Source organism: Triturus cristatus, chromosome 5_2 (genome assembly GCF_964204655.1).
Source record: "Triturus cristatus chromosome 5_2, aTriCri1.1, whole genome shotgun sequence".
Classification (NCBI taxonomy): domain Eukaryota; kingdom Metazoa; phylum Chordata; class Amphibia; order Caudata; family Salamandridae; genus Triturus; species Triturus cristatus.
Window position 1 is genome coordinate 1,071,033,383 of NC_140588.1, and position 24,134 is coordinate 1,071,057,516.

General features: G+C 54.0%; 1 protein-coding gene across 4 annotated transcripts in view; it reads left to right on the forward strand.

Moving 5' to 3' along the window:
• DLG3 (discs large MAGUK scaffold protein 3) overlaps positions 1 to 24,134 on the forward strand; it is a 1,834,707-nt gene that overhangs the window by 319,417 nt on the left and 1,491,156 nt on the right. For all 4 annotated transcript variants that reach the window (XM_085608387.1, XM_085608388.1, XM_085608389.1 and 1 more), the window contains exon 4: positions 12,740 to 12,892. In XM_085608387.1, coding sequence (XP_085464513.1) covers positions 12,740 to 12,892 — 153 coding nt within the window. The remainder of the gene's footprint in view (positions 1 to 12,739; positions 12,893 to 24,134) is intronic.

A 24,134-nucleotide genomic window follows, 5' to 3' on the forward strand; every position in this document is an offset into this window, starting at 1 on the left:
CCCCTCCGGGTCCTGCACGTGAACCGCCTCAAGCCTCACTTCCAGCGGACAGAACTGAGCCTCCTGCTGGCCACCGATGACGGGGCCGAAGATGAGTCGGATCCCCTCCCGGACCTCCTGTGTATCAAGGAGCAGGATGGCTCCGTGGAAGGAGTGAACCTCTCCCCAGCCCTCACTGCCCAGCAACAAGCGGAATGCCGCCAGCTCCTAAGACAATTTTCTGACCTCTTCTCCCTGACCCCCCGGGTCACCAACTGGTGTGTTCATGATGTGGACACCGGGGACAGCCCGCCGGTGAGACACCGAGCCTACCGGGTTCCTGACCGGGTCCGGTCCTGCATTCAAGCGGAAGTCTCGAAGATGTTGACCCTGGGGGTGATCGAGCCCTCTGACAGTCCCTGGGCCAGCCCCGTGGTCCTGGTCCCGAAGGCAGCGGCCCCCGGTGTCGCCCCCGAGCTCCGGTTCTGCGTGGACTACCGGGGGCTCAATGTCGTTACCCGAGCCGATGCCCACCCCATTCCACGAGCCGACGAACTCATTGACCGACTAGGGGCAGCCCGGTTCCTCAGCACATTCGACCTCACCTGCGGATACTGGCAGATTGCGCTCACCGAAGGGGCCAAAGAGCGGTCCGCTTTCTCCACCCCCGATGGGCACTACCGCTTCCGCGTAATGCCCTTCGGGATGAAAAATGCCCCGGCCACTTTCCAGCGACTGGTGAATAGAGTCCTGGCCGGGCTAGAACAGTTCAGCGCGGCATACCTGGACGACATCGCTGTCTTCAGTTCAGAGTGGAGTGAGCACCTCCAGCACCTCCGAAGGGTGCTAATCGCCCTGCGCCAGGCAGGCCTCACAGTAAAAGCCAGCAAGTGCCAGATCGGGCAAGGATCCGTGGTCTACTTGGGGCACCAGGTCGGGAGTGGCCAGGTCGCCCCGCTACAGCCAAAGATCGACGCCATCCTGGCCTGGGAACCACCCATCACCCAGACGGAGGTCCGAGCCTTTCTGGGACTCACGGGCTACTACCGAAGATTCATTCGGGGGTATGGCAGCCTTGTCGGCCCTCTCACAGAACTCACGTCTAAAAAACAGCCAAAGAAAGTGCAGTGGACGGCTGCCTGCCAGGAAGCTTTCGATGCCATAAAAAGGGCCATGTGTACTGCCCCCGTCCTCCAGGCTCCCGACTACGCCAAGGAGTTCATAGTCCAAACCGATGCCTCCGAGCATGGCATTGGGGCCGTCCTGTCCCAAGTAAATGACCAAGGCCTAGACCAGCCCGTCGCCTTCCTCAGTCGGCGGCTGTTGCCCCGAGAACAAAGATGGAGCACCATAGAGCGCGAAGCCTTTGCCGTGGTCTGGGCACTCAAAAAGCTACGACCCTACCTGTTTGGCACCCATTTCAGAGTCCAAACTGACCATCGGCCCTTACGTTGGCTCATGCAGATGCGAGGAGAAAACCCCAAGCTACTGCGGTGGTCAATCTCCCTCCAGGGGATGGATTTCACCGTGGAACACCGCCCTGGTACGGACCACGCCAATGCTGACGGCCTCTCCCGGTTCTTCCGCCTCAGCGAAGAGAACCCCCCAAGCTGATGGGCAGTTCTCTCTGGCTTTCAGCTGGGGGGGACGCGTGTTGGACCCGGCCTCGTAGAATGGCCCTCCGTGCCCCCGCACCACCGAAACCTGGTACATACAGCCCAAGCCCCCGGCCCAGCCGAACCTCCCCACCAGGACACACGCACCGACCCGGACATCCCCGTCCCTGGCCTCTCCCCTTTCGGCCACCCCGGGCCCGCGTGCCCACTTCATGCACCAAGATGGCCGCCCGGCCCCAGCGCGACCCGGGCATAGAGGCGCCACTCCGGCTGGAGGACATCCCGCTTCCAGGGGATGAGAGAGGGAGGAGCAGTTTCTATCGCACCTCTGAACTCCCCCGGGACGATGGGTTTCGATCGGCCCTCCGGCCTCCCTGAGGGCTGGCTCCACGCCTGCTGGGTGTCTGGGACTCCTCCCGACCCGGCCCTGAAAGAATCAAAAGACTATAGCAGGAAATCCCGACAAGCGACCCCCAGGTGACAAGACCCCTGCCTGCACAGACTCCGGACATCAAAGAGGGGTCGAACTATAACAAGGGGTGCTCTGGGGCTGTCCGGCAGATTCGACGCTGGAACAACGAGAGCCTGCTGACGTGGTCGCGGCTCCTGGAACTGGAACTCACCTGAGCCCTGCTGAGTGACTCGCGGCTCCCTGAAGATCGTAAGACCTCCGAACTTGTACCTGAGCCCTGCTGAGTGACTCGCGGCTCCCTGAAGATCGTAAGACCTCCGAACTTGTACCTGAGCCCTGCTGAGTGACTCGCGGCTCCCTGAAGATCGTAAGACCTCCGAACTTGTACCTGAGCCCTGCTGAGTGACTCGCGGCTCCCTGAAGATCGTAAGACCTCCGAACTTGTACCTGAGCCCGCTGAGTGACTCGCGGCTTCCACAGACTCCACCGGTCCCGCCGGACCCCACGACAACCAGCCTACCCCCCAGCTCGAGGATTGTGAGCTGTGCGCCGGGTACGTCCCTCCTTTGAACCGTTACCAGAGACAGTCCCGCTACCCCCTACCTTTCCGAGACTCTTGAGCCCGTGCTCACCTTGTACATATTTGCGGTGATACCTGTTTGATAAAGCTTGTTCTGAGAATACCCAGTGTGGTCCCTCTGTGTCGTGTGGTGCCAGAAGTACGATCCTAGTTGCGAGAGTCCTCCCCCTGGGGAATCTCCCGCCAGTGCCCGGCTACGATACTTTGAGGGTGGGTCTCAGGGTAGTCAGGACCCCTTTCCGGGCTCCTCTGAGGTCGCCGTCTAACAATACCCAGTGTGGTCACTCTGTGTCATGTGGCGCCAGAAGTACGATCCTAGTTGCGAGATTCCTCCCCCTGGGGAATCTCCCGCCAGTGCCCGGCTACGATACTACACGGGTGGGACTCAGGGTAGTCAGGACCCCCTTCCGGGCTCCTCTGAGGTCACCGTCTAACATTGGTGGCAAGCGACGGGATTCGGGCCCATCACCTAGAGATCGTACAGTGAACAACGGACGCACGACCAACAAAGATGGCAGAAGGAAGCGCCATGAGCTCCGCAGAAACCAACGCCAACAGAGTGTTCCAGGTGGAGCATCTAGAAGAATACACACACAAAGAGCTAAAGCAATTTTGCAAAGAACTTAAAATCGCTACCACTGGCCTCAACACTAAGGAAGACTTGCAGAAAGCACTGAAAACTTGGGTGGAGACCGGGGCCTCCCGCCCGGAAGGCACGGGGGAGCGCCCCGACGAAGCCGAACCCCCTCCAAGTGAAAGCAGCGACAATCAGGTGCGAGGCATCGTACCAGACGGGGGCCTATCCCCGGAAGAACTCGCGGACAGAGAGAGAAGCCGCAGTCATGAACTCGAGTTAGCCAAACTCAAAATCGAGGGCGAATTGAAGTTAGCAGAGAAAAAGCTAGCGGTAGAGCAAATGCGCGTACAGGGCGAACTGGAAGAAAAGAAGCTCCAACGGGAGCACGAAGGAAGGAAGCTCCAACTGGAGCACAAACGCAGCTTAAAGGAACTCGAGCTCAAGGCCCGAAATGAGGACGGGAGGCCCTCGGGAAACCGAGAGACGGCCCCCCCAGCGGAACAGAAGGTCCACATCCCCAAGGATGTGGTCAAGGAATATTATAAAAACGATGACATTCAGCAATGGTTTCGGGCCTACGAGGTCGCCATGACCTCCCATCGGATCCCACAGAAGGATTGGGGGGCGGGGTTGTGGGGGCGGTTTCTGAGCGAAGGAAGGGACACCCTGCTCGACCTACCCCTCTCCCTGCAGACCTCCTACAGCCACATGAAAGAGGCTCTCCTCACAAGATACGGCCTCACCCCAGAAATGTACCGCCAACGGTTCCGGGACTGCAGGAAGATCCCGGGCACCACCTGGGTGGAGTATGTAAACTTTTTTAGTAGGGCCTTCGATGGGTGGGTCAAGGGCAGCAAAGTCACCACCCTTGCCGAACTCACTGATCTCATGTTATGGGAACATCTGGCTGCGAACTGCTTCATAGAGCTACGTCAACATCTGCTGGATAGCAAGCTCACAGATCCCCGGAAGCTGGCTGTGGAGGCCGACCGCTGGACCAACACCCGGGTCTCCCGGGGCATGGTAGGAGAGTACCCCCGAACCAGTCAGGGACCACCCCGCCAGAGAGGGGGAGAGAACCAGGGAGGGCCGAGAGAGTCCCAGCCTAGCCCCCCGAAGACACCACCTCCACCTTTCCCGGCGCCCCCCCCACCAGTGACCGGGCCCCCGGGGAGACGGGGACACCGGGTGACCGTCACATGCTTCCGTTGCCAGAAACCCGGGCACTACGCCAATGACCCAGAGTGTCCCATGGCCACCCAAGTCCCCCCTGCGAGACAGATAGCCAACGTAGCCCTGGGGGAGGAGGTTGAGGAAGCCGATGAGTGGGAACCCGCCGCGATGGCCCTAGTATCCCTGGGAGATAGGGAAATGATCCCTGGTAGCCTCCTACCCTCCAACACACAGAAATATGGGCAGCTCGTCAAGATCAATGGCCACCAGGTAGAGGCCCTGCGGGACACCGGGGCCAGTATCACCGGTGTCCTCAGGCACCTAGTCCCCGAGGAGCAGATCCTTCCCAATGTCTTTTGCCCCGTAATATCCGCAGACAATAGGGAAAGTATGTGTCAAGTAGCCCTGGTGCCATTTGAGTGGGGAGGGGTGATAGGTAAACTCAAGGTGGCCGTAAGAACCTCCCAGCCGGTCGACTGCCTCCTAGGGAACGACCTGGAGAGTTCTCCCTGGAAGCACGTAGAGCGCAAGGCCCACCTAGGAATGATGGGACTCCCCGAGTGGGTGTGTGCCACCACCCGATCTATGACAGCCCGACTCACTCCCCGGAGAGAAGTCGAGAGCACCCCGGTCGAAGAAACCAGTACCGTCCCCGCCGAGGGTCCTCCCGTTCCCCCATCAGAAGGGTCCGTCGCCAGCGACGAACCCGCACCATCCGACCCCGCCCCGGTCCCCGAGTTGGGGGATCTACCCGAGTTGGCCCATTGGCGCCACGAGGGCGGGCCCACCCGGGAAGAATTTTGCCAGGAGCAAGCCACCTGTCCTTCCCTGGTCGGGCTGCGGCGCCAGGCCGAGGGCCAAGCCGCAGGTGACCAGACCGGAACGCACCGAATCTATTGGGAGAATAACATCCTGTATAGTGAGCAGAAGTCGGTGGAGCTGGGATCCGGACGGGTACTGGTGGTACCCCTCCGCTTCCGAGATTTCCTCCTGGGCTTAGCCTACGACGTCCCCCTCGCCGGCCACCTGGGTCAGGACAAGACCTACAGCCGTCTCGTGACCCATTTTTATTGGCCTAAGATGAAAGCAGCGGTAGAGGCACACTGCAAGTCCTGCCCCACGTGCCAGGCCAGTGGGAAGAGTGGGGGGAAGCGCAAGGCTCCCCTCCAACCCTTCCCGGTCGTCAGTACCCCCTTCGAACGAGTCGGAATCGACATCGTGGGGCCACTGGACCCCCCCACCTCCCAAGGTCACCGTTTCATCTTGGTCCTAGTAGACCACGCCACCCGCTATCCAGAGGCTATTCCCCTACGCACCATTACGGCCCCCGTGGTGGGCCGGGCCCTGATGGGGATCTTTTCCAGGGTGGGTTTCCCCCGCAAGGTCGTGAGCGATCGCGGCACTAATTTTATATCAAGGTATATGACGTCCCTGTGGCAACAATGTGGGGTGTCCTATAAGTTCACCACCCCGTACCATCCCCAAGGGAACGGCCTAGTAGAGAGGTTTAATAGGACTTTGAAAGGGATGATCGCTGGCCTAGAAGAGCCCCTCCGGCGTAAGTGGGACGTCCTGCTCCCCTGCCTCTTGTTCGTTTACCGAGAGGTCCCCCAGAAGTCCTTAGGGTTCAGCCCGTTTGAATTACTCTATGGACACCCCGTCCGAGGTCCCCTCAGTTTGGTTAAGGAAGGGTGGGAGGCAGCACCCCAGACCACCCCCCGAGATGTGTTCCAATATGTCCTGGCCCTCCGGAACCAGACCAGGAGGTTCCGAGAACTGGCCGAGGCCAACCTGGAGGCGAGTCAAGAAGAAATGAAGCGCTGGTACGACCAGAATGCTATTCTGGTCGAGTTCCAGCCGGGCCAGCAGGTGTGGGTCATGGCCCCCGTGAAGCCTGGCGCCCTCCAGGACCGATGGACTGGGCCCTACAAAGTGGTTGAGAGGAAGAGTCAAGTCACCTACTTGGTGGACGTCCAGTCGCCTCGGGATCCCCTCCGGGTCCTGCACGTGAACCGCCTCAAGCCTCACTTCGTGCGGACAGAACTGAGCCTCCTGCTGGCCACCGATGACGGGGCCGAAGATGAGTCGGATCCCCTCCCGGACCTCCTGTGTGTCAAGGAGCAGGATGGCTCCGTGGAGGGAGTGAACCTCTCCCCAGCCCTCACTGCCCAGCAACAAGCGGACTGCCGCCAGCTCCTCAGACAATTTTCCGACCTCTTCTCCCTGACCCCCCGGGTCACCAACTGGTGTGTTCACGATGTGAACACCGGGGACAGCCCGCCGGTGAGACACCGAGCCTACCGGGTTCCTGACCGGGTCCGGTCCTGCATTCAAGCTGAAGTCTCGAAGATGTTGACCCTGGGGGTGATCGAGCCCTCTGACAGTCCCTGGGCCAGCCCCGTGGTCCTGGTTCCGAAGGCAGCGGCCCCCGGTGTCGCCCCCGAGCTCCGGTTCTGCGTGGATTACCGGGGGCTCAATGACATTACCCGAGCCGATGCCCACCCCATTCCACGAGCCGACGAACTCATTGACCGACTAGGGGCCGCCCGGTTCCTCAGCACTTTCGACCTCACCTGCGGATACTGGCAGATTGCGCTCACCGAAGGGGCCAAGGAGCGGTCTGCTTTCTCCACCCCCGATGGGCACTACCGCTTCCGCGTGATGCCCTTCGGGATGAAAAATGCCCCGGCCACTTTCCAGAGACTGGTGAATAGGGTCCTGGCCGGGCTAGAACAGTTCAGCGCGGCCTATCTGGACGACATCGCTGTCTTCAGTTCAGAGTGGAGTGAGCACCTCCAGCACCTCCGGAGAGTGCTAACCGCCCTGCGCCAGGCAGGCCTCACCGTAAAAGCCAGCAAGTGCCAGATCGGGCAAGGATCCGTAGTCTACCTGGGGCACCAAGTCGGGAGTGGCCAGGTCGCCCCTCTACAGCCAAAGATCGACGCCATCCTGGCATGGGAACCACCCATCACCCAAACGGAGGTCCGAGCCTTTCTGGGACTCACGGGCTACTACCGCCGATTCATTCGGGGGTATGGCAGCCTGGTCGGCCCTCTCACTGAACTCACGTCTAAAAAACAGCCAAAGAAGGTGCAGTGAACGGCTGCCTGCCAGGAAGCTTTCGATGCTCTAAAAAAGGCCATGTGCACTGCCCCCGTCCTCCAGGCTCCCGACTACACCAAGGAGTTCATAGTCCAGACCGATGCCTCCGAGCATGGCATTGGGGCCGTCCTGTCCCAAGTGAATGATCAAGGCCTAGACCAGCCCGTCGCCTTCCTCAGTCGGCGGCTGCTGCCCCGAGAACAGAGGTGGAGCACCATAGAGCGCGAAGCCTTTGCCGTGGTCTGGGCACTCAAAAAACTACGACCCTACCTGTTCGGCACTCATTTCAGAGTCCAAACTGACCATCGGCCCTTGCGATGGCTCATGCAGATGCGAGGAGAAAACCCCAAGCTACTGCGGTGGTCAATCTCCCTCCAGGGAATGGACTTCACCGTAGAACACCGCCCTGGTACGGACCACGCCAACGCCGACGGCCTCTCCCGGTTCTTCCGCCTCAGCGAAGAGAACCTCCCAAGGTGATGGGCAGTTCTCTCCGGCTTTCAGCTGGGGGGGACGCGTGTTGGACCCGGCCTCGTAGAATGGCCCTCCGTGCCCCCGCACCACCGAAACCTGGTACCTCCAGCCCAAGCACACGGCCCAGCCGACCCTTCCCACCAGGACACCCGCACCAACCCCGGACATCCCCGTCCATGGCCTCTCTCCTTTCGGCCACCCCGGGCCCGCGTGCCCACTCCATGCAACAAGATGGCCGCCCGGCCCCAGCGCGACCCGGGCCTCGAGGCGCCACTCCGGCTGGAGGACATCACGCTTCCAGGGGATGAGAGAGGGAGGAGCAGTTTCTATCGCACCTCTGGACTCCCCTGGGACGATGGGTTTCGATCGGCCCTCCGGCCTCCCTGCGGGCTGGCTCCGTGCCTGCTGGGTGTCTGGGACTCCTCCCGACCCGGCCCTGAAAGGATCAAAAGACAATAGCAGGAAACCCCGACAAGCGGCCCCCAGGTGACAAGACCCCTGCCTGCACAGACTCCGGACATCAAAGAGGGGTCGACCTATAACAAGGAGTGCTCTGAGACTGTCCGGTAGATTCGACGCTGGAACAACGAGAGCCTGCCGACGCGGTCGCGGCTCCTGGAACTTGAACCCACCTGAGCCCTGCTGAGTGACTCGCGGCTCCCTGAAGATCGTAAGACCTCCGAACTTGTACCTGAGCCCTGCTGAGTGACTCGCGGCCCCCTGAAGATCGTAAGACCTCCGAACTTGTACCTGAGCCCTGCTGAGTGACTCGCGGCTCCCTGAAGATCGTAAGACCTCCGAACTTGTACCTGAGCCCTGCTGAGTGACTCGCGGCTCCCTGAAGATCGTAAGACCTCCGAACTTGTACCTGAGCCCTGCTGAGTGACTCGCGGCTCCTTGAAGATCGTAAGACCTCCGAACCTGCACCTGAGCCCGCTGAGTGACTCGCGGCTCCCCCAGACTCTCACGGTCCCGCCGGACCCCGACTCCGACCACGTATCCCCCAGCTCGAGGATTGTGAGCTGTGCGCCGGATACGTCCCTACTTTGAACCGTTACCAGAGACTGTCCCGCTACCCCCTACCTTTCCGAGACTCTTGAGCCCGTGCTCACCTTGTACATATTTGCAGTGATACCTATTTGATAAAGCTTGTTTTCTGAGAATACCCAGTGTGGTCACTCTGTGTCGTGTGGCGCCAGAAGTACGATCCTAGTTGCGAGATTCCTCCCCCTGGGGAATCTCCCGCCAGTGCCCGGCTACGATACTACACGGGTGGGACTCAGGGTAGTCAGGACCCCCTTCCGGGCTCCTCTGAGGTCACCGTCTAACAGGGACTCACACCCCCCATCTTAGAATCCTTTTCCAGACACCAGATGTGATTTAGGGTCTGAGTTTTAAGTTGTGGTTCTGCTTCATTTGAAGTGGGCTCTTCTCCTTTTCATTTTCCTTCATTCAGGAGACCTGCCACAGGTGGGACGGCTCCTGAAGACAACACAATTCATGGAAGTGACCAGAGTTCACACCTAAAGGTCAATCGTAGCGATATCTCATTATGATTCTCTTATCAGCTCCATCTCCCTTCCTGAGATGTGTCCAGGCCCCTTCTTTGTGATCTGCAACTGGATCAAAGACCAGTCTTTTGAGATGTAAAGTGAGGGTTCCTTCCTTCCCTCCTCCAGTGTGTGTTCCCACCCAGCTCACAGGAACGTAACTATGTGCAAATCTGCCTAGGGTGTTTCTTCACCTCCTAGTCTTCACCGGGCAACCCGGGGCTTCCCAAAATGCAACCCAGGGTCCTCCATATAATGTACCCTCACAGGCACGCTCACTCAGTGTACATTCATATCACACTTTCTGTTCAGCACTAATGCCTCCATGCATTGAACCCTCGCATGTACACATGCATTCAGCACATTCACGCAGTCTGCGCTCACTACTCAATACTGTAGCCTTTCTGTATTGTGTCATGGTGTGCTATTTGCAAACATCCACACCTCCAGCACACACACAGTCACTATGTGCACGCTGCCCAGCTCTTCACCCTTCATTTATTGCACTTTACGCAAGGACCATACACCCAGCACATGCTCTCCCTGAGCACGCACTGCTTAGCACTACATTGCTCATGTAATGTATTCCTATCAAGGATACATGCGCACAGTGCATGTACCTACCACTCATGTACTGTACCGTCTCCAGGCAGACATACATCCAGCCCAGAGTCACTATTCCTACACTATGCAGCACTCGGGTGAGGTAAGCAGACAGCATTGGAACTTTGAAAAGGTGAGTGAGCCTGTAGGACTCACTCCAGTGACAAAAGGTAAAAAGGTCCTGTTCACTCATGCTAATCACTACACGATATGCTGCGCCACTGCGCTCATGCTGCCTAACTCTTGGTGAAGGCGATGGCCTTCCATCGCTATGAGGGTAGAGTATTAGGCGCCCAATCCGGTCAAACAAGACCGCAGTCCATGAGACCAGCCTATGTCATGGCGCACACGCATGATCTGTGTTTACAAAAAATCAGCATTAGGGATCCAGACAACAGAACAGTTGGGCACTAAGTGCAGGGGCGCACATCTCTTGCCATGGTGAGGACTTTGCCATCCCAACAGGAGACAATCCTGCTGTGATAGACCTCTCTCTGAGGAAAAGAAAGACAGAGGAACGGGCACTTCAAAGTGTGCACCCCCAAAACATAGACTTCAAAGACAGAAATGCTAAATCACATTTGTGTCTGGAAAAGGATTATAACAAGCATTGGCATAGCCAATAGGTCTCGCTTTTGGGACCTTATAAGTGTATAGCCATGCAACAGTTGCATAACTAAATACTTATAAGGACCCAAAAGCGAGACCTATTGGCTATGTCAATGCTAGTTTCTGTTTATTACTGCTCTGTAGTAATGGCGGCGCACGGGTGCCACCATTACTACATAGAAGTAATAATAACCAGGATAAAAAAAACTGGCTCATGGAGAACATCACAGCAGCCGTGCGGCCATGAAAGTGAAAGTGATCGTGATCAAACATCAAAGCAGCCGCGAAAGTGAGGCGCGCGCGCCCGCACACATGCACTGTAGCTCTAGGCTACAGGGGTAGCACTTTTTTGAGCCCTCACAAAAAGTCTCGCCAGAGTAGCGCATGCGCTGGGTCAGGCGAGACCTAAAAAGGACAAGCTTGAGACTTGCCAATTGTGAAACTGAATCTGTACGTCAGCGTGGTGAAGGTCAGCAAAACTTCTGCCTGTTGTGATCTGGACTGGGGAATAAGAGTCTCACAACCTCCCATGCTCGGTGAGGGGACATCACCCAGGCGAATCAAGAACACTAGCCCTGGAGCACCAACTTCTGTCTGACTGAAGACCAGTGGGCTCTGTCAGAAGGAGACAGCCTGGAGGGAGCAAAGTCCAGTGGAGATCCTGCTGAGTGGATCCCAGGAAGCGGACTGTGAGATTCTGGTCCGTCAAAATCAGTGCACCAATCGAGTTGGCCACCTTTGTGTACTTTGACGATCCCCTAAATACGCAGTGGGGATTGAACTACCACACCAATCGGGCTGGCCCGTCCATCCGTGGCCGTTTATTGCGACCACCGAAATGGCAGGTGGGGGCCACAGTGAAGCTTAAGGGCTTAAAGGCCATCGCCCTGGTGGAGCATTTTGGCGAAGAAAGGGCCTTCGCCCTTTTGCAGGGTTGTAACTCGAAGAGGGATGTGCATAGACGTGACCCCCATATGTCAGGTGGGGGCCTCGATGAAGCTTATGAGCTGTTGCCCTGGTGTAGTGCTGTGGTGAAAAGAGGGCTGTTGCCCCGTGCTGTGTTGTGACCTGAAGAAGAATGCCACCTTGAGTGCACGGAATGCGACTCACGTATACCAGGTGGGGGGCTGCAGAGAAAGCAGAGACACGCTGCCGTCAACGGTGTGCAACTGTGAACTCAGAGCCAATACCTCGTCATCGAACTCAAGTAGAACCCCAGGTCTGGCATTGGAGGACAGAGATATTTCCTGTGACAATGGGGGGGCACCATGGAGGTGCATGAGGCTACCGCTCATCGTTGGCATGAAGTCACAGTCAGGCGCCACCCAGGACCCTTGAATGCTCCTGAGCCTTCTGTCTCATCCCCGGCGGAGCGGGTAAACCTGAACATCGATTCACAGAGACCTGAGGCGAACCCGCTCTGACACAAGCCCCAAAGGCGCTGGGCCACTTAGATTGGAATAGCCATAGTGAGACATCTAAGAGTAAGACTCGTATGCTCTAGTGGGGCCTAGCCTGGATGTTGCCTCACATAATCGGGGAATAACCCCGGTCCATAGCTTGAAAAGCGAGACGCTGGTGCCTTCGTAAAGAGTGCCAGAATGCAAACCTCATGAAGAGCGTTTTATCAGTTAGTGTGTTTTTCACTTTGTGTCTGTTTATAAATACTACTTCTTAAAAAAGTGAGTACTGGACATTTCCTTCTTGAGGTTTCTGAATGTTTGTTGTGCGCGTGCGTACTCCTTACATCTAACTCTTCCCCAAGAAGCCTCGGCCTGCTCAACTTTCACTACCACTGAGAGCCAAGTGCTGAAGCGGCCCTTGGCCAAGTTGCCCAAAGCCCAGAGTAGGCAGGCCCTTGGACATCAACCACCTCGGTTGGACCCATAACTCTAGCTGAAAGGGGTTCTAACAGGAGTGTTGTTTTTTCTTGCCTCGCTTGATGAGGGATACTGTTGTAACTGTGTCTTGTCTTCCTTCCACCCTCCATTTCTTCCTGTCTTCCTGTCCCTCCTTCCTGTCCCTCTTTTCATGTTTTATTTTGTGCCTGACTTCTGATTTCAGGGCAGCCTGGTTGACTCGGAGCAGGAAATCTTCCACTGGTCTGAGGTGGACGTGGTCTCTGAAGTGGAGCTTGTGACCGTGACTGCGCGGAAGACTGAAGTGGCAGAGACCACACGCACCCTGATACCTCCCCGCTTCATCATGATGCCCAAGGTCAGTCCCCCTCGTACATACAAGTGAGGATGTAATATGTTCTGTTAACGGGTCGATGAGACAGCATCAAGTGTCCTCATAGAAGGTTATCTTCATAGGATGGAAGGTCGGGTCATTGGAAGGATGCCACACTTAGCGGTCAGCCGCAGTACCAATGTTGTTGCAGGTCTACGTGAGCATTTATGGGATTTCTAGTGTGTACATCTCCACTGAGTCATTTCATTGTGTTTCTTAGACCAGCAGGACCGTTGGCTACCTACCTATTGGCTAGAACCCTTGCACAGGGGTAGTCCACATTAGCACATTGTTCATTTCTGCATTTCGGAGGAATGATAGGTGGTGGACTTGGTGAAGGCGATGGCCTTCCATCGCTATGAGGGTAGACCCTCTCTGCAGGGTCACTCCCAAATGTTTTGCACTCACGCCTCCTGCTTTCTGAATCTAGTTTTGTTGGCTTTTAGGACTCTGTGCACTTTACCTCTGTTAACCAGCACTCTAACCAGTACTAAAGTGCCTGTGCTTACTCCTTAAAACATGACTTATACACAGCTGACATATTTAATCTGCTTATAAATCCCTAGTACAGTGTACTAAGGGTACCCAAGGCCTATAAATGAAATGCTGCTAGAGGGACTTATTGTGCCACCCATTTAAGTTGCTCTTTAAAACATGTATGTGGCCTGCCATTGCAGCCTGTGGTGCAGTTTTAAACTGCCAATTCAACCTGGCAAAAAAATATTTTGCCAGCCCAAACTTCCCTTTTTAAATCATGTGTCACCCCTAGGGTAGGCCCTAAACAGCCCATAGGGCAGTGTGCATTGTATTTAAAAAGTCGGGCATGTACTTTTAAGTGTTACATGGCCTGTCAGTGAAAAACTCCTTCAATTCATGTTCCACTACTGGAACTCCATACGTTTCTTCCACTTTAAAGCTGGCGTCAGCATAAATAGTGGACCCTCAGACTAACTCTTCAGTACACTCCTAGACCTGTGGAAGACTAAATAAGGGCTGCTGTATGAGGATTGCCTTGTTTCTCATAGGACTGCCCTGCTGCTTGAGGCCTGCGTTGTCTCTCAGGACTGCCCTGCTGCTACTAGAGGGCTGCCCTGCTGCTTGAGGCCTGTGGTCTTGTTCTTCAGAGGATTGCCCTGCTGCTTGAATCCTAAATATTCCTTCGGAGGACAGCGTTGTTGTTACCAGAGGACCTCCCGCTTCTTGAGGCTTGCCTTGTTCTTCAGAGGACTACCCTTGCTGCTGTAAATCTACCTTTTCCTTCAGAGGACAGCGTTGCTGTTACGAGAGGACCTCCCGCTTCTTGAGGCTTGCCTTGTTCTTCAGAGGACTACCCTTGCTGCTGTAAATCTACCTTTTCCTTCAGAGGACATCCTTGCTGCTACCAGAGGACTGCCCGCTTCTTGAGGTTTGCCTTGTTTTTCAGATGACTACCTTTGCTGCTTGAGTCCTGCCCTTTCTTTAGAGTCCTGCTCCGATGCATGAGGCCTGCTTTTCTGCTTGAAGGAAAAAGGACCATCAACTTGACCCCAGGAATACCAGAGTGACTCCAAAGGTGAGTTTGCTGACCTCCTGTTCTTAACTGCAGGAGTACAACAAGCTCCAGAGGCCTCCTTGTAACTGCCCAGCTGACCTACTGCAACTGAACCTGCCTGAACCTGCACGCAACTGGACATGCCTGAGCCCTGCTGGCCTCTGCTGGAGTGAGTTCCTGACCCCCAAGAGGTGCCTCCCCAGGTCCTGGGCCGTTGGCTGGCATCAGTTGAGCTCCTCCTGTGAAATCCCAAAGTTTTGAACTCTGCGTGCCGAACTTTGAGAAGGTAACGTATTCATCAGGACTAACCTGGTCTCTGTATGCAGCCTGCACTCCAACGCGGTCGGCCTAAACCTGTGACTTTGTCCCGGTCTAGCTCAGCCCGCTGCCCGTAGTTACCACTTTCTGCTTTGTGGCACTATTTTTACTTGAACATTTGAAATTACATATCTTCAGTTGTATTGGTTGGATTTTTGTCAGTTAGATAATATTTTATTTGTTACTTTTTACTGTATTTATGTAAATTGTTGTGCGATTTCTTTTGTGTTGTGTGTTTATTGTATTACTCTTTGTGTGCTGCATAAATGCTTAACATAGTGCTTGGAAGTTAAGCCTGGCTGCTTTGTGCCAAGCTTCCAGAGGGCTAAGCAAAGGCTCATTTAGTGTTTTTTGTGGGGCAGCCTGACAAGGATTGTGGTTGTTGCTTGAGACGGGATACCACCCGCCTCAATCAGAAAACAATTTCTCACAACAGGTGGATCACGGAGTTGCTCGCGAGAGAACAACTTGTGATGACGAGAGGGGAACATTGTAGGACGAGTCAGCACTTTTGTGTGGTTAATATTTAGTCTCATATCTTATATTTACTTCTGATTGGACTCAAGAGAGAGCAAAAGAGGCAGTCCCTGGAAAAACATAGACACTCACTGTTTACATTTTTACTTCAATGTGTCTTTATTTTTCAGCACTTTAGTTGTCTTTATTATTTATTCCTGGGGTAGAGTGCAGCCATATTTATCTTCCAAACATCAGCCTGCTTCTGTTATGGACCGTGAAAACGACAAATGTTTCGCACATGTATCTGATGTGGTTTCTCATGACTTTCAGATTATATGTGGTGGAAAAAATAGCCATAGATTAGCCTGTCAATTCATTGTGGTTTAGGGGCTCCAAGAAACAAATATTTCAAGACTCTATGCCTCTTTGTGAGTATTCGTGACTCATTAAAAGCAGTATTCATTTTATGCCCTGAGGAGGAAAGTACTGTGTGCAGGCCTACTAGCATCTCACTGGGAAGGGGGGGGGGCAGTATGCACGATCTGGAGAATGTTGGGGTTCAGTAGGCACAGGAGCCAAATACTGGGGCGCCACTTGCGTAGGGAAGGAGAATATTCTGTTCGAGGTTCTGGACCAGTTGGGGAAATATTTGGGGCCAATGTGCATAGGGCAGGGAATGTTGGGGTACCATTGTTTAAAGCCAGTTGCATTTTGGGATATAGCATGGCTATCCACAGGAATGTTGGGGAACAATGTACACAGCCTGTGAGATGTTGGCGTGCACCGGGTGCTCGGTAGATGCATGGCTACAGGGGGACCACCCAACAGGAGACTGACAGCCATTAGCTAAAGCCGTGGAATGCCTGGGTATAGTACCGCTAGCCAGGGGAAGGTAAGTGGGTAAAGGTGGGGGAATTCTGGGGTACGGCGTGATCTGCCTGAAGAATGCTGGGTTTGGTGCACAGCCTGGGGAAGGTTGGCAAAGGAGAGGCTGGAAAATACAAGGGGGCTCCTTTATGGGTGTTTTTTGCCGTGCGGCAGGGCTGCAGGCCTTGCTGCTTTGCTGCCCTACGGCAAAAGAAAAGGGCGGGAATGCACCGTATCTGTTACCTACGGCGCATTCTTTAATGCGCCGTATCTATTAGATACGGCGCATTCCCGTCCTTTTCTCTTGCGCCAGTGCACAATGGGCTGTCGTGCGCCAGCGCAGGCACTCTTGAAGAGTGCCAGCGTTGCGTGTATGAATATTTTTGTGCAGAAAGGGAAACCTTCCTGCACAGAAACAATAATAAGTGTGCTTCAGAATGCAGCACACATAGAGGAAAAACGAGGAGAAATAAAGATATTACTCCTCGTTGTGCCTCCCCTACGCCTCCCCTGGGGAGGCGTACGTTTTTGGCGCTGCCTCAGTCTTGCAATTTCTCATAAATCTGGGGCAGTGTCAAAAAACTATTGATGTTGCTGGGAACTCCCCCAGCAACACCCATGGAAGGATCCGTTCATGCAGTTTTCTGCGGCACATATTTATAAGGCCATTTAAAGCCACGTAGTGTAGCTTTACGTGGCCTTATAAATATGCCACTGGCACATTGCACCACTGAAACATCCAAAAAGTGACATTCTGGCAGCGCTCATAAATGAGGACCAAGATTTACAGGCGTTCTTGAGGGTCCAGAGTGAGGCCTAAGGGTTGAGCTGGTGGAGGGAGCAAAAAATGGAGCCTCAGAGAGTGTCCTGGATGAAGGGATGGACACTTAGTGAAGACAAAACAAGGCATTGTGTGCTGGATGGGTTGTGTTTATGGGAGCTCTAAGGCATCCTGTCCTGGATGGCACCAGGGTGGCTGGCTTCCGCAGTTTGCTGCACAGCGCGCGACCCCCCAAGATGGTGAACGGGGGCTGTGATGGACGAACGAGCAGCTCCCGGCGACGATGAGTGCCCGTCGGCAGATGAGGCCTGAACCCTGGGGCTTGCAGCAGGGGCTGTGGTTGTGAATTGAGGAGGCCTCATCTGCCACGTGGCGCCAACGGAAGAACGCCGTGGGGCTGAGGCGCTCCTGAGGAGGGCCTATTTAGGACAGATCTCTCACCTTGCCAGATCGCAAACAGCCCGAGGGGAGAAACCAGTGGGGGGCCCACACACGATGAGGAGGTTAGGGGGTTCATCTGAGGGCCACCGCGGGCAGCAATCATGTGTGGAGAAGTGTGGCTCACTGGTTAGAGGAGGCAGACCTGGAAGCAGAGGTCAGCCCGGGACCAGGGTTCAATTCCCGGCTCGGCTGGGTCTTGAGTCCATAAATGTCCATGGACTTGATAATTCTCGCTCCAGTGCATACTCGATTCATGGGTTCACACTCTGCGACTCTGGGCAATAGCTTGCTTAATCTCCACATGGGCCCCTCGCGGCAGGATGCCTGGCTTTCACCTTGCGGATGCCCTGCCGGGTTATCTCACAGGGGAATACCAGGACGGGTTCCCTAAGCAAGCGCTTAGAGACTGCTTGGTGATTTGCGCTATATAAATTCCTGCACATTTACATTTACATTTACACACGATGAGGAGGTTAGGGGGTTCATCTGAGGGCCGCCGCGGGCAGCAATCATACCCCAGATGACCCATGGGACTGAGCAGAGGGCGAGTGCCCTACCCTTCATCTGAACCAAGAGAGAGTTTAAGTGCCATGGAAACCTCTGGGGGCTGCGGCGGGTACTCCAGCAAGCAATGGGGGCTGGTGGCGGCACCTGATGAACCGAAGGGGCCTCTTTCTCTGTGCAGCGTCCCGCTGGGCCGCAGCAAAACCAGCTGTGAGGGCCCACTTGGATATCCCGGGATCCAGCATGCTGCCTTCGCCCACCACCACCCGGCCTTCTACCCCTACGGCCAGCACCAGCCCCAGGCCCAAGAACATCGCCTGTGAGGGCAACAGGACCCTGAAGGCCTGGCTGAACGAGCACCGCATAACCCCAACAATGGAGAAGATCATGCTCTGTAAATATGTAATATATATTTGTCCATCCCTAATCGCTTCAACTTTCCCCTAAAATGTTAATTTGTAACTTCTATATGTGTAACCCTAACCACTAGTATCTGAAGTAGACATATGTACTTCTCTTCCAGGGGATCCTCATCAATAGTCATAAGCACTGAATATTCCCGCCCATGTGCGGGGACCCCAAAACTAATAAAAAATATATATGAAATAAACATATATATATATATACAGCTCTCTATATATATATATATATATCTACATATATCATTTTTTCCCATACCAATGCAGCCCCCGATAGGAGGCTAAACAAAGGAATAATAACACTTAAGCATTTTTGCAATAATCTCATGAACTCTTTTTAATGAGCAAACTCATGAAAAACTGCAGAGAAAAGCAAGCATTGTTGGCCTACTGCCTGCATTGTAAACCGATAGCATAGAAAGTGAAAGCCATTGTACAGAAAAAACTGCCACCGTGCCTTTAAGGCAGCCATGACCCCCAGCTTCCCATCGTGCCTCAGGGATGACACTTATGTCAGTTGTCAAAAAATTTCTAGTATTTTGTGTTTTTCTACTTGACTCACTCGACGTCTTTTGATTTTAGAGTGAAGGGTAAACCTTTCTGGTGTGCCAGAAAAGGTTATTTTCTGTCAGAAATGCCTTCCTTATTTATCCTTGCCTTGCCTGTGGCAAAAAGAAGGGTAGATCAGACACACACTATGTGTGTATACTCTGTCTCCCTGATTCTCACTCTTCTGCCACCTGTCACCACTGCAAGAAGTTGTCGAACCATCAAGGAGAGGGAGAGGATTCGTCTGTATGGCCTCTCTGAAAGAGGTATGTCTCCAGTGAGGCAAAAGAGAAACGGAACACGGTCGACGTCGAGAAGCAAGGTCCCGATCTGTTCTCCTTCGGCGTCTGGATCGGCGTCGAAGTTACCGGCGGCGAAGAAGCAGTCGTCGTCGGAGGCTGCGGTGGTGCAAGCGCATCACACTTCTACAAAGTTGACAGCGCTCTCAACATCGAGCAAGGTAAAGGGCCCTCCGTTGTCGTCAACCAGGAGACGCTCAACGTCGAGGAGCAAATCTCCGTCAACATTGGCTAGACGTTCGACGTCGAGGCAGATCACTTCGTCGTCGCCATCTAGACGGTGGTCGACGTCGAGGCACAAGTCTCCGTCGAGATCGGTGCAGAGATGTTCGATGTCGAGACACAAGACTCAGTCACCGACGTCAAAGCAGAAGTCTCCCGTTGACATCGGCACACCGGAGGTCGACACCGGTCATCGGAGCAGAGGCAACTGGCATCTAGGACCTCCGTCGGCGTCAGCCAGACGTTCGACGTCGAGGTTCAGGTCTCCATCGGGTACAGCGCGATCGATGTCGAGGCCGAGTCCTTTGAAGAGAAGACGGTCGACGTCGAAGCAAGCATCATCGTCGCCGGGTCAACGCTCAACGTCGGGGCGTCAGTGTATCCCGAGGTAACATTCGATATCGACTTCGAGACTGCAGTCTAGAGAGGACTCACGTCCAGTAAGCCTTCCTCCATCGCCTTCACCGATGTCCAGATTATCATCTTCTAGATCACCGGAAGTAGTGATCTCTACGTTGAGCAGTTCAGCGCCCACTGTGCATCCTGATTCAGCGGGCAGGCCTGCACAAACAGAGGGAAGAAAATCTCCTCCTGCACGCTCTCCTGAGAGACGAGAGAGACAAAGGTAAGCTTCTATCCATTTTTCACCTAGATGGACCCTGCCTCAGCATCACTGGGCTCCTGCTCAAGTACCAGGTGGCCCAACACTACTCAAGCCCCCTACACAGGTCTCCAGTGGCTCGACTGGTGCAAGCTGTGGACATGGCTCATACTCCATCGTAAAGCAGAGATCGCAGTCGCACTCCTGCACCCTCCTTCAGAAGGAGGTCCAGATCCAGAAGTGAGAGGAGAAGGCACAGATCTCCAACGCCTTCTTCGTCTTCCACACATAAGTCAAAGAGAGACTACTCACCGACTTTTACCGACAGCCCACCGCCGAGGGTCTCTCTGGTGGATGCTGTTGGCACTTTCCAGGATGTGCTTTTCAGAGGGGCAAGTAATCTGAACATCCCTATGCCCACTCGGCAGAGCTAGTCGTCAGTAATCTTCGAGACTTTGCACCATAGAGCTGCATCTAGACCGCTGTTACCATTGGTGCCGGGGCTGCTCCAGCCAGTTATGGATATTTTCCTCACACCGGCGACCCTTAAGACCGCGCTAGCAAGGATTCTAAAGAAATAACGTCCACCGAAGGAAGACCCGTTGTTTCTCAGATCTGATCCCCCTCCAGTTTCTGTTATAATCGCTTCGGCTAAAAAGACACATTCAGTAGCCTCCTTTTCTACAGTTCCACCAGATAGGGAGAGCAAAGCACAAGATTCATGCCTCCATTCTCAAGGTTCCAAGTGCGTCGGCTCTTTCGGGGCGCTATGACAGGTCTTTGTGGGACTCTCTTCAAAGATTTTCGTAAAAACTGCCCAAGGAAGATTGCAAGGACTTTGAAGAAGTCTTGCAGTAAGGCAGCCTGGTGGTGAACCAGGTGATCAGCGCCGCAGCCGATGGAGCTACTCTTTGAGATCACACCTATGCCCATGGGATATGCGCTTGGAGAACTTCTTGGCTTCGCCTCACGGCGCTTAAACCAGAAGCACAGTCTTGGATCCTCAATCTTCCCTTCTCCGGCTCATCTTTATTTGGCGCTTACACAGATGAGGAAATGTCTCGGATGAAGACGGAACTAGACACATTAAAGGCGGTGGGTCTAGAAAAGAAAAAGGAGTTCCGGCGACGTTTCAAGCCGTACGATCGACGACCCTTCCAACACAGGGTTCAAACCCTTCATTGGCAGAGGCATCAAAACCAGCAAGGTCAGCAAAGGTCTCAGTACAAAGGCCGTAGCTCCTCCAAAGGTAGAGGAAACCAGCGTCAGTCCACCACTTCCACGAAGACTCCAACCAAACAATGAGTGCCCGCTTCCCCCATCGCCGTGTACCGCTCCAGCGGGGGGAAGTATTGCAAATCATCTGAAAGAGTGGCGAGCTATCACGAAGGACCAATGGGTGTTAGCTATGCTGCAGAATGGGTACTCTCTACGTTTTCGAGGCCGTCCTCCCTCAATCCCTCCAGTTCCATCATCGTGCCAACAGATGAAGATACTGCAGAACGAAGTAGCTATCCTTCTGTGAAAGTCAGCCATTGAGAAGGTGCCCAAATCACAACCAGGTCGAGGAGTCTACTCAAGATACTTCTTAGAGAAGAAGAAAGGTCAAAAATCAGAATACAGACCCATTCTGGACCTGCGAACACTAAACAAGTCCATCAAAAGGGAGAGGTTTTGCATGTTGGCTCTCCATCAAATATATCCACATCTACGACGGGGAGATTAGATGTGTTCGCTGGATCTTCAAGATGCCTACTTTCATGTTCCGGTCAGTCAACATCACAGGAATATCTGAGATTCCCGGTGGGATCGTCCCACTACCAATTCAAAGTGCTGCCCTTGGGGTTGAAGTCAGCTCCCCAAATGTTCACAAAGTGCATGGCAGTGGTGGCAGCCGCACTACGTCGCAGAGGCATTTTTGTGTACCCTTACTTGGACGACTGGCTGTTGAAGGGTCCCTCTCCCCAGAGCATGAGGAATTATTTCCAGCAATGCCTAGAACTTTGTCACCGGCTGGGCCTTCACGTAAATTTCGAAAAGTCAACTCAGCAACCCACACAGAATTCATTATCTGAGTGCGGTGGTAGTCTCCGAGGTAGGAAAAGTGTTTCCTTCGGAGGAGAGACAGTTATCCATCTCACAGAAAGGCAGACAAGTTTTGGTCAGCAAAATGCCGTCAGTTGGTCAGTTTGCCTCCCTGCTAGGGTGGATGGCATCCTGCATTTTCCTGGTCCCCAATGCCAGGCTGAGAATGTGTCCTTTGCAGCAGGATCTGGAGGACAAATGGGATCAGCTAACAGCTTGTTGGGACAACAAGATAAATCTCTCAAACACAGCCAGAGCATCCATCCCATGGTGGATGAAGAAGGAGAATTTGCAAGTAGGGATTCCATTCCATCAGGCACCTCCCTCTCAGACGCTGACCACGGACGCCTCCCTCCAAGGCTGGGGAGCTCACATGAGGTCTCTCCAGACGCAAGGTCAATGGTCATCAAAAGAGCGCTCATATCACATAAACAAGCTGGAGCTGAGAGCCGTTCATCTGGCACTCAGGGCTTTCCTCCCTTCGATTCAGGCAAACTCCATTCTAGTACAGACGGACAATACCACCACCATGTACTACCTGAGCAAACAGTGAGGAACTTGCTCAAGGACCTTGTCGCTGGAAGCTCAAGCTCTCTGGCATTGGCTCCTAGCAAGGAACCTATCGATCACAGCCGTACACCTGCCCAGGGAGCAGAACTCACGAGCGGATGCTCTCAGTCGACACTTCGAGGACCAGCAAGACTGGGTACTCAACGACGAGGTCGTCAAAGACATTTTACAGGCGTGTGGTCGTCCCAGCATCAACCTCTTCACGGACTACAAAAACACACAATGCCGAGACTTCGCCTCAAGGTTCTACCGGCCAGGGTCGAAGGGGAATGCCCTTTTGATAGACTGGTCAGGGGCATTTGTGTATGCCTTTCCACCCATCCCGAAAATGTTGACCAAACTCTCACTCTCACACATGAGGATGATCCTGATTGCTCCGGACTGGCCGAGGCAATGGTGGTACCCAGACCTTCTGCACCTGTCAGAATGCCCACACAGGAGACTGCCATGCAGACCGGACCTGCTGTCCAAGATGAACGGGAGGATTCATCAACCCAACCTTCCCTCACTGAACTTGGCAGCACGGCTCCTGAGGTCCTCCAGTATGGTCATTTAGGACTGCCACAAGACTGCATGACCATCTTAAAAGAAGCTAGGAGACCATCCACAAGTCACTCATATGCTTGCAAGTGGAAGCCTTTTTATTTATGGTGCGTGCAAAACAATTGTAGTCCCACCAAGGGGTAGGAGGAAGTCATTTTACTATACCTGTTTCACCTAGCTAGGGCAAGCTTAAAATGTCCTTCCATTAAGGTGCACCTAGCGGCCATTACTGCATATAGGCGTTCACCTTCTCAACCTTCCTTCTTTCATTTGCAGGTTGTGAAGGACTTCTTACAAGGTCTAAAATATGTCTACCCTCCGGTCCGGCCTCCTTCACTGCCCTGGGAGCTGAACTTGGTGCTATCAAAGTTGATGGGTCCACCTTTCGAACCTATCCACAAAGCAACCGTGCAACACCTTACGTGGAAGATAGCTTTCCTGGTAGCGATCACTTCAGCTCGCAGAGTGAGTGAGTGAAATACAAGCGCTCTGTTCAAAGGAACCATACAATGTTTTCCATCTCAATAGGGTGGTTTTGAGGACTCATCCCTCCTTCCTTACAAAGGTGGTGTCAGATTTCCATGTGAATCCGACCATTTCACTTCCGACCTTCTTCCCCAATCCCTCCACTCCAGCTGAGAGGGCTTTGCATTCACTTGATCTAAAAAGAGTTTTAAAATTCTATCTGGATAAGTCCAAGTCGATTAGAAAGTCTGATCAATTATTCGTTAACTATGGGTCGATCGGAGCAGGTTTTCCAGCCTCAAAACGGTCACTCTCCAGGTGGATATTTTCATGCATCAAGTTAGCTTATCAATTAGCACAAAAGCCCCTTGGGCCTACTCCCAAGGCACATTTCACGAGGGGGAGGCGGCTACGACTGCTTTCCTTATTAACGTGTCGATCTCTGAGATCTGTAAGGCGGCAACTTGGAGGTCCGTCCATACATTTACGAGGCACTATTGTCTGGATTCAGACACCAGAGCATACACCCAAGTAGGCCAGGCCTCCTTGAGGAATCTGTTCAACAGCTGATTA